Source organism: Gopherus evgoodei, chromosome 3 (assembly GCF_007399415.2).
Source record: "Gopherus evgoodei ecotype Sinaloan lineage chromosome 3, rGopEvg1_v1.p, whole genome shotgun sequence".
NCBI lineage: Eukaryota > Metazoa > Chordata > Testudines > Testudinidae > Gopherus > Gopherus evgoodei.
In genome coordinates, this window is record NC_044324.1 from 31,513,034 (window position 1) to 31,523,598 (window position 10,565).

Sequence of the window (10,565 nt, forward strand, 5' to 3'; positions counted from 1 at the left end):
GTGGATCCATCCAATTGAGAATGGAGCGCGTGGATCAGGGTCAGGCGGGCTGGATCGGTGAATCTAGCCTGGGGAGTGGATCCTGCCAAGGATGCTGAGAGAAGGCTGAGCCCAGGTTAAATGGGTCTTATCCGCTAGTGGATTCTTCACCGGTATGTGGTGTGGGAGATGGAGGGTGGATCTCGTGCGGGGTTTGGAGAATGGATCCAGCTGGGGGTATGGAGAGGGAATCTGGTCTCCGGGCACGGTGGATCCACTGGATCCTGCCAGGGAAGTGGATCCCAGTGGGGCCAAATCCTGGCCCCGGGGCAATCTGTGAGTTCTGACCCGGAGGGGACCCTGCCGCTGAGCCGGGCACGGGGGAGTGAAGTGAGCGCGGCTTAGGGGCTGCGCTGGGGGGCAGGGGCGGGGGACTGCCAGGACTGGGCAGCTCCGGGCTCCCCGGGGCGGAGGGGACGGCTGATTCCCGGGCTGGGACGTTGAGGCTGCTCCCCTGCCACGCGTGGCTTCGGAGTCCGGGTCGCCCGCGGGTGCCCAGGCGCGGGGAGGGGGCTTCCTGCAGGGAGATGCCCTAGGAGCCGTGCGGGCTGGAATCTGGCCGCTCCGTAACAAGCCGGAGAGTTGAAAAGTTGGATCTTCTCAGCGAAACACTTTCCCCCCGTAGTGCGCATGCCCAGCGTCCGGTTGGGGGTTGAAATAAGGAGGAGGCTGGAGGGAAGGGATCACTCCAGTCTGAGCTCGGCTTCTCCAAGGCGCGCCTGCCCTCAGACCCACATACAGCAGGAGGAGGAGGAGGAGGGAGACTCTCACCATCTCCATCCCCAGGAGCACCTTGCTCCCTCTGCTCTCTAGGATCTGTCCGTACTCAGCTGGAGGAGCGAGGGGGAGAGGGGGAGGGGAAGAGCTGTGCAAAGAGAGCCCAACCAGGGCCACTAACTTAGCCCAACTTTTTTTACCAGCTCCAATTTAGCCCCGGATCTTGTCACTTCTGCCAGCGGTGGAGCACAGATCGGGATTAGGTAAATAAAAAACCAACAACTCCTTTTGTTTCTCCCCCCTCCCCCCAAGTCTCTGTGGTTGTCTACATCAGTCCAAAGTGTCCCCTAACCGCCTCCGACAGTGCAGGTGAAGGGATAGATCTGCTGTCGTTAGAAGGACTTTTTTTTCCCCTTTGGGGGCGCGGGGTGAGGGAAGCCTGTCTGAAAGTCTTTAAAGGGTGCTTGGATATTTTGCTGATATTTAAAAGCGAGCCTAATCCCATATGGAGCTGCTCCTTCCCCAGTGCGGCCGAGCTATGCTTTTAAATGGAGATGAAACTGACATGCAGTCTGCAAAACTGGGGGTCAGTCAGTCCCCAGCAGTCTCGAGTGCCCTAAAGTGTGTAGACTTGCGCGTTTAGATTTGTGTTATTGTGTAAGCAATTCTGCGGGTTTTAGTTATCAGGCAGCAGTCACCTCTTTCAGACAGAGCAGAACTGACATGAGTCCGATGTGTTGCCTCCATTCGGAGGAAGTTCTGTGCAGAGAGAAACTCGCTTATTTCCAGGCAATTCTGTCAAATGTTACTGCAAAAGTGAGGATTATTCACTGTTATTGTTATTTCTGGCTGTCAGGAGGGAACTCTATAAAAATTGGACCTTTTGTAGATTGCTGTTGAGGATGGGGGAGAAAATAAACTCAAGAAAGGTGTTTGGAGTTGTTGACCCCAAGCAGGTGCACTGTTGTCCAATTTAAAATGGACTCAGCCCTGTAAAAACATAAGTAGGGACCTGATCAAGATGCTAGTGCAGCATAATGCTATCACCTTCCTACAACCGAGTTACACCGCAGGATACATAGATCTAAAGATCAGTGGTGTCAGGAGATTAGTCGAAAACCTGCACGCTTTGATTGCCCGAGGCCTACGGGAGCCTGGCCTGCCATAGCTGGAGGCGTTGGAGTAGTAACTGTCCTTGTCTTCTTTCGGGAAGCTAAGGGAAAAGGGGGTTGCGGATGGAAGAAAAAGTTGCTATTACCGATTATTTACGGAGCACCGTTTGCTCCGTAACGTGGGAGGAAGGCTGGGACTTCCGGACTCTCGTGTGAAGAGTGTGCAAGTATTTAAAACAGTTTAATCCTATAATAAATGAAACGTTTACGCTCGCAGGTATCTTTCTAATTGCTCAACTGGTTTGTGTATTAAATGACACCCCTAGGAAACCCATATGCAGGCTTTCTAGCAGAGGGCATCCCTAAGCCCTGCTGTGCTTGAAAGGAGGCAAAATACGTTAAATTGGCATGTTTAATTCCACTGTAAGAACATCATAATTGCTGTCTCATGAGGATCCGGACTGAGTGGTTTAAAAGGCTGCATTGAATACCTAAACTGAGCAATCTGTACGGAACTGGATTTTTGTTTTTTTTGAGTTTAACATATGCCTGTATTAATCCGCATTCGCTACGGTGGTCCGCAAGGCGTGTCAGCACTGATTTCATGATAAAATGTGAACGATGATTTTATAAGGATTTAGCAGAGATATGCTGACTTAGTCCTTCCCGTCCTCATTAATGTAAGCAATTACCTCTTCCATGCTCAGTTAGACCCGAATAAACATTCCTTAATAGATTCTACACACTCCATTAATAATCTGAAGAAACCTGCGCGAAATTCTCTAGTTGTAGTCTCCAGAGCATCACGCTCTCAAATGCAGAGCGAAAGAACAACTTACAGCCCCAATTCCCTTTGCAGCTAGTTTCCGATACACAGGTAAATTATAAGGTCAATTTCCTCGTTGAAACTGATACAAATTCTGTCGCCTTGAAGGAAATATTGGCCACCTGGCACTCTGATAAAATTCTGCAGACCGTTCCAGTTTAATCGAAGGGATTTGGCTAACAAATTTTAAATAGTTCATTCGGAACAGAGTGTTTTTTTGACAGATGAGCCTTGTGGCAGGAGTTCTAGATATTCCCCCACCCTCGAAAGCCCCAAGAATCTGAAGTTTTATAACCACCAATTTATCATGTTTGTAAAAATAAGCAACATTTCAAGCTAATTTACTTCATCTATTTCCCCATGTGGAACTAATCAGTAAAACTCATTATTTATGAGTCAAGTATTTAATATAACAAATATCCCTCTCAAAAGACACATCAGAAATAGATAATTCAAAGTGAAAAGTAGAAAGACTGACTAACCACAAGATTACCGTGAGATTAATTTAATTTCGATTCAGGAGAGGCTACCAACAACAAGTTTGCTCACATTTTTTTCTTACTTATAAATAGGGGAGAATATTTAGATTGAATTTATCTGGAACGTAAAGATTCCTGTGATTGTAAAACAATGGCAATTAGACAATAGCATGACCAAATCTCCAAAATAGGACAAAGGGTAAGAAAGCTGGGGACAGATGTCGTCTTTCAAGTTTATGATCTTATTTTGCAGGGTAAATTTATCTTGGCAAGAGTGGGTCTTGTTTCAGTCCTGTGTCAGTACACAAGTGGCTTGCTCTCAATTACTCAGCAAGCAAATCTGGTGTTTAAAAACTGTACAGTTTTATTGCGATGGGGGTGGGAGAGATTCAAGCAAATAACTCACAGGCTCTTTTTAAAAAAAAGATAACGATCTGTTTACATGAAGCAGAATTAAAGTAGAGGTGACACCGAAATCAAAGAAACATTGATCTCTCTGTGGGGAAGGGAATGAGTAGAAAAGTACTGCAGAGAGAAATACACATTCCCTTTGATGTCTTAAGAGAGACTTCTCTGCGAAATAAGCTTCTCTTCATCTATATTTTTGACTGCCCCAGCTGCACAGAGCAGAAGTGTAGCTTTCATTTCTGGAAGGATGCCAACAAACTTGTATCAACCTGAATGCCCCGCCCCCTGAGCCCCTTCCTTTTAAAAAAAATAATACTGCTTCTCGCAAACAACATCATTAGGACAATGGATGCTATTATGAATTTTTTTTGTACTTCCTTTTGTTTGAAAGAATCGTTGCCCATGTATTCGTTTGGAAAACTGAAACCGATTTTCTTTAAAAATGTGACATCCTTGTAAAACAAGATTTTACCTAAATCTGTCTGGTGGGTTTGTGTTTTATATTTCTGTTTTTTTTTTAAATAAAACATCTGATATGAAAAGAGGGAAGGACCCCGGAATTCTGGTCTCGAAATTCGTTGAGTTTGCTGTTGCTTGACACATGTTTTCTCAGAGATAAGAATTAGCCAGGAGAATGTTTTAGAATTGTAACCGATGTGACAGCCAGATCGTCCGGGTATCTAGGCGGAATGGGCAGCTGTATGTTTAGTTTAGTTTGTTCCTGAAATAAGTGATCAAGACATTTGTACCGCAAGAAGGAGACACCTGGCACTATATTAAAACTAAACCATGTTTGTTTCTTCGGTTGAAGAACAAATCTCAAACGCAGGTTGGACCACTGGCCCCTGATCAGTTACGGGACGGGAGAAGTACGGTGTATGGTTTTTCAATCAGCTGCTATACAAAATGTATCCAATTAGCAAAGGCAAATCTGGGGGAAATGTCACACTCTTTTATTCTGGGTCATTGCGATGGAATTCCTATAGGATTTGCGTCTCTTTTCCTGTGGTTGATTTATGTAAAGCGGTGTGAAAGGTGGCCTTGGGATAGAGGATGGGGCTGCTTAGAGGGGGAAAAAATCCCCCCTCATAATCTCCCGCATTGGCCCCATACCCCTAGCATAGCTTCTGCAACGGCTATTTTCCTTTTAATCGCATCCATATATAAATCTTTGGTTTGCCTGGGATCTAGAACTCTTCGGCCATCAGGTTTTCTTTGCGCCGGAGTCTATAAAGACAGCTAGCGAGCTGGTGCTAGTTTGTAAACTCTTCTCCAAACCGGGCCTTAGTAAGTCATAAAAAGTCCCTTCATCTCGATCTGAAATCCATAATCTTTCGGGCATGGGGCGGGGGGAGAATCGCTTTGGATAAATGCTCAGAGCAACTGGCAGTTTGGCATTAGAAATACGGTCGCAAATGATTAATCCAGCCCCAGGGCCTCAAACTAGCAGCACCAGAGACATGCTCTGGGCAGTCACTGGTTGCTGGGAAAAAAAACATCAAGAACCATAGAAGAGCAAGCAACCCCCCCCCCAAATCTAAATGTGTCCCTTAAGAGGGGCGAGCTTTAAAATATCTGCCGCTGTTTCTCCCAGAGAGCTGCATCTCCTACCAAACGGTTGGCAGGAGATGTGCGTGTGTCAATTCATGTGATTGCAGGACGAGTCAGATTTTCCCGATTACCTACTTTTTTTTTTCTCTGTCAATATTTCCTTTGCCTCCCGAGGCGCAGTGCAGCGGGCCGGCTGGGCCAGCGTGAGGGACCCTGATTTGAAAACACCCCCGTCTCATCCAAAGTTCCCCTTTACTTCAATGGGGTTTTTAATCAGACTTTAGCGGAGGGGCAGGCTTTGTAGTACCACGGGCGAGGCTGGGTCTCCCCCCGCCTCAGTGCAAACCCGCAAACAGGAGGATGTGGGACCCTGCAGCGCGGCAACGATTGAGCCGATCTGCCTGTGAGTTCAGCGCGGAGAGCGGACTGAAAATCGCTGGCGTGGCATGGGGCAGCGCAGGTCTAACTGGGCAGCGCTTGCGGTGGGAACGCTCGCGGGAGACGTACTGTAGTGCCCTGCAAAGCGGCTGTGGAAAGGCTCTTGCTCACCCCTAGTTTTAAAATGGGGGTTTATTAAGCCAGCATCTAGCCGGATTAGCGAAGATCTCGACCAAGCTCGTCCCCTTCCAAAGGAAACAAAAACGAAAATTCAGACTTGACACTGGGGCGCAGGGCTTTAATAGTTACCATTATCAGCCTTCAAAGAACATCCCCCCCCCCCACAGCCATAGGGGCTGGACCTGGGGTGCTGGTTTGAAGTGGTTTTCATCGCTTCCAGGGTTTACAATTTGGTTTAATGGCTTTCAGCACACCCGCCCCCCACCCCCCCACACACTATGCACATTGTTCCAGCACCTCTGCCCCGGCCTTTGCCTGGAGGAGGCAGCTCAAGGGCTGGCGCTGGAACTGGAAGGGGCTACGGGGAAGCGCTGGGAGACGCAGCTCTCCAGAGGCAGGGGGTGGGAGTTGGCGAGGGTGAAACCCTCGCACTCTGCTTCCCGTTGGAGGTCACGGCTTGGTGGGCTCGGCGGGGAGACCTGTCGCTCCCCTGGGCGGCAGAGGGCGAGCCCTTGCTTCGTACGGGCAGGATACGGCAGCGATGCGCTTTAGTTTTAACTCTTTTACCCTGTGAGTTGCCAGGAAAAAACGGTGTCTCCTGGGACTCAGGAGGGCTCTGCCATTGACTCCTGCGGGAGCTGCCACGGAGGGCTTGGCACGTCCATGCCAGCAAGCTGGGTGGCTGGGGGTGTAGCCTGGGGGTGCCCGGTGCAGCCGAGTAGCCTGAAGTTACACGCAGCCTCCCCAGCGAGCGGTGCATAAAGCGGAGGAGGCCGCGCTGCAGCTAACCAGGGCTCCCGTGGGGGGTGTTAGCAGCAGGCTTGGCGACGGGGCGGGGGCAGACGAAAGGGTTCCTAAAGACCTGTACATCTGTCCAGTGAGCCTGGGGCTTGCACGGCTGCTGTGGGAAGCGGCCAAGGTGCACAACGCCAGAGCCACCTCAAGCAATGGGCACCTTTCCACTGACCTGCCACTGCCTCTGGGAAACGCCCAGCAGCCCGGGGCTCCGAAGCCAGCCCTAGAAAAGGGGAGCAGCAGGTGGAGGGGCAGACTTGTCTCTGTGGCCTCCCTGTTACAGGAATTTGTCTCTCTTTCTCTTCCAGACACTCGCCTTCCCTGCTCCCAGATCCTCCTCCCCAGTGGCCACCATGGGAAGTAAGACTCTGCCGGCTCCAGTGCCCATTCACCCCTCCCTGCAGCTCACTAACTACTCCTTCCTCCAGGCGTTCAACGGGTTGCCCGCGGTGCCCTCGGACCACCTGCCCAACCTGTACGGCTTCAGCGCCCTGCACGCCGTTCACCTGCACCAGTGGACATTGGGTTACCCAGCCATGCATTTGCCTCGCTCTTCCTTCTCCAAGGTGCCTGGGGTGTCCAGCTTGGTGGATGCCAGGTTCCAGCTGCCTGCCTTCCCTTTGTTCCCACACGTCATCCAGCCCAAGCAAGAAGCCACCAGCGTGCCCCTCAAAACCAAACCCCGGTTTGATTTTGCCAACCTAGCTGTGGCCGCCACCCAAGAGGATCACTCTAAACTGGGCCAGGTGGATGGCCAGAGCTCGCCTCCAGGGCTCGGCTCCTTGCTCGAGGTAACTAAGCTCTCCCCGGAGAAGAAACCCACCAGGGGGAGGTTACCTTCCAAAACCAAGAAAGAATTCGTCTGCAAATTCTGTGGCAGACACTTCACCAAGTCCTATAACCTTTTGATTCACGAAAGAACCCACACCGATGAAAGGCCTTACACGTGTGACATTTGCCACAAAGCCTTCCGAAGGCAAGATCATCTGCGGGATCACAGGTAACTCCAGCATTTTAATATTAGGGATGGGGGGTTATAACCATAGACTTTGCTTGGCTCTGTCCCTCCCTCTCCTATACCGCAAATAGAAAGGTGAGCTAGACCATTTCCCCCTGTAAATGCAGAAGTGTCACCTTAGGCTGTCTACTGCTTTGTACAGTTTAGTAATGTCCCAAGTGATTGGGGCTTCTTGATTTGGTAGATGAAACTGTCATAGAGGTTTACTTGCCTTCCCTGTACACCGCAGAGGATCATGCCCTCATCTGCCCGCTTTCTTTGCAGGCAATTTGGGATAGTCTTTCCTTTTTACTTTTGAAAGTGATTTTAATCAGAAATACAGAGTGGCCATTAAAACCAGGCATTTACAGTAAAAGAATGATCCCTCTCCCCCGGTGTCCCCCATTCTGGCTTCTTGTTATACACAGCATCTCATATTTGGGCCTCAGCAGTAGTTTGGGATGTAGGCCACAAACAAGGGGTGGTTTTTGACAGGTCACCCGATTGAATTGTCACTGTTTGTAAATTTATATTCTCTCTCCCCAGGTATATTCATTCTAAAGAAAAGCCTTTTAAGTGTCAAGAATGTGGGAAAGGCTTTTGCCAGTCCAGAACTCTAGCTGTCCACAAGACACTGCACACGCAAGTAAAGGAGCTTAAACCTTCCAAACTTAAATGCTGAAACCTCCAACACCCATGAACTAAATCCCCCTTCAGACTTTGTACCAATTTCAAAACAGACACAAAAAACCCCAGGATGGGAGCACTGAACTTTTTTTTTTTTAATTAAAAGGTTCCCAAATCCTGGCTTAAAATATTGTTTTGCCTTTGAAACACATATTAATAATATGGAGAGTGCAAGAGAACTGGTTGTCTTGTGTGGCTTTGATAAACTTTATGCCAAAAGGTGGTGCTCACGTATTGGACAGGAATCTTCATTTTTTTAAAGCAAAAGAATAGCTTCCAAAGGTATTACTTTTTACATTTTTTATTTTATACTTTTTTTTGACTGTATAACGCTTCTTACTTAAACACTTCAGGAAACAAAAAATTCCAGAAGACAATTAAGAACTGAAACGTTGGCTTCTTGTTACAGCACCATTGAGACCATGAGAACAACGTACAGACTTGTTTGTTTCTGTTGTTGTTTTCTTTTTAAAAAGAAATGTTCCAAAGTGACCTAAATCTCAAGTGAAGTCTGCTATGCACTAAAAGCCTCATATAGAGCTTAGAGCTGCAGCATCAACACTAAGTGAAGATCTTGTTTTTGTTTTGTGGTCTAGTGCCTTGAGAGGTGGTTTGTAATTTGTGGACTTATTTAAAAACACCCAAAGGAAAGAATAATGGCAATAAATCAAACTGATGCTATGCACGACATGGTTTTAGTGGTACTTTAAAGTCTGTGTGTGTCCCGATGAGAGAGTGCGCAGGATAAATCTCAACCTGAGAATTTTAAAGGCTGGCTTTCTGAACAGTGTATTCAAAAAATTAAAACTAAGAGACATTCCAGTATGTTTTGTTTATTAAAAAAGTTGTATGGCTATTTGGCACTTTATGCTGATTATTGGTAATTGACATTTATCACTGGATTGTGTTTTTTAAGTATTAAAATAAATTGTTATTTTACAGGCAAGCCTGACTGGATGTACTATTCACATATGTTCTGAATGTTTGTTAACCATTTGCTTTCAGGTCTATCCTCAATCGAACTCCCTCCCCCAATTGTCAGAACTTTCCTTTTCAGGCGGTGTAATATTTTTAATTATTTTTCACAAATTGTGTACTGGGGGAGTGGCAAATGTTAAAAGTAGACTTCTTTTTTTTTTGGTATGGGTTAGTCACTGTTTTTACCTACAAAGGAAAAGTCAATAGATCTGAGGGAGGGAGGAGAGGAAGTTGAATCAAATCACTGTGCTCCTAGTGTGAAAAATTCACCTTGGTAACTAAATCTTGGGTATTAGCAGATAAGATTAGATGTCAAAAGTGTTAAAAAACAAATCAAATGAATAATGGGCAAACTGTTGCCATTCACACAGCCTGAGGCCTTGGGGGAAACACTCCTTTTCATTCTCTCTCCCCTTTCATTGTCAGTAGTATATATTTATCAGTTGCATCTTGGCCCATTCTTGTGTTGATGGGCGGCCTTTGACTACAGGCAGCTGTCTTAGATCAGAGATGTTTATTCCACTGCAAAACTGCTTTGGATTGAGACATGGAAAGGGAGTTTTGAGCACGGTTCCATTTGAGCTTTTAAAGCATGTGTTGCTGCTTTTGTAAATTCACAGACAGAACAGCTTCTTCCCTGATCATCCGCAAGTCACCTCTGAAATAAAAAAGCTGAAATCAAACAAATTTGCCTTATTACAGATCAAAATAGTAACTTTTATTTCAGGTTTTCATTATTTCCAAATCATAAGGCTTAAAGGTATAAAGCACTGAAATCAAAACAAAAACATTTTATTTCCCTTCTTTTCCATTTTCCCTCTTTGTTTTTACAAAGATACTATTTATATGGGCAAGGAATCTTATGAATGATAAAACAAATACTACTGCCTTGTTTTTTATTTGGGAAGATAAGTATTTTCCCTCATTTGTTTCTATATATATGTAGTGGTATCTGTGAATATATATATATATACCGATATTCACAGATACCACTACATGACTAATTCAGTACATCTGATCAATTCCAGTGTCCCTCTTATGAAAACCTTTGCAGAGTTTAGTTTAGTCAGATAATGATTGCTGACTAAATATAGCGATAAATACAGTGGAAACTGATACATCTCCAGTGGGCCAATATAAATTAAGTTGTGCAGAAGTGGCTTTAGTAAAGATATGTAGTTGTATTGGAAAAATCAACGATTGCATTAAGCGACAAACAATACAAAGTATTAGCTAAGCAGCCCTGTTTTGTATGGGAATAGATATGCTGAGAGGAAAAATCATGATGTATTAGAGAGTGAATTAAAAACAGTATAGTTGTATTTAGTACCTTGTTTCCTTAGTATGCACATGCACCAAAGTAGCTTTATAAACTCTTTATTATTTATATAATACCTTTGTGGTACCCCTAATAGGAG

At 46.1% G+C, this 10,565-nt stretch overlaps 1 protein-coding gene across 1 annotated transcript; it reads left to right on the top strand.

Annotated features, from left to right (window-relative positions):
- Positions 1-743: 743 nt before the first annotated feature.
- OSR1 (odd-skipped related transcription factor 1) lies at positions 744-9,101 on the top strand. Its single transcript, XM_030558435.1, has 3 exons — positions 744-1,019; positions 6,794-7,485; positions 8,029-9,101. The coding sequence occupies exons 2-3, from the start codon at positions 6,839-6,841 to the stop codon at positions 8,162-8,164; spliced, it is 783 nt and encodes a 260-aa protein (XP_030414295.1). The 5' UTR covers positions 744-1,019; positions 6,794-6,838; the 3' UTR covers positions 8,165-9,101.
- The last annotated feature ends 1,464 nt before the right edge of the window (positions 9,102-10,565 follow it).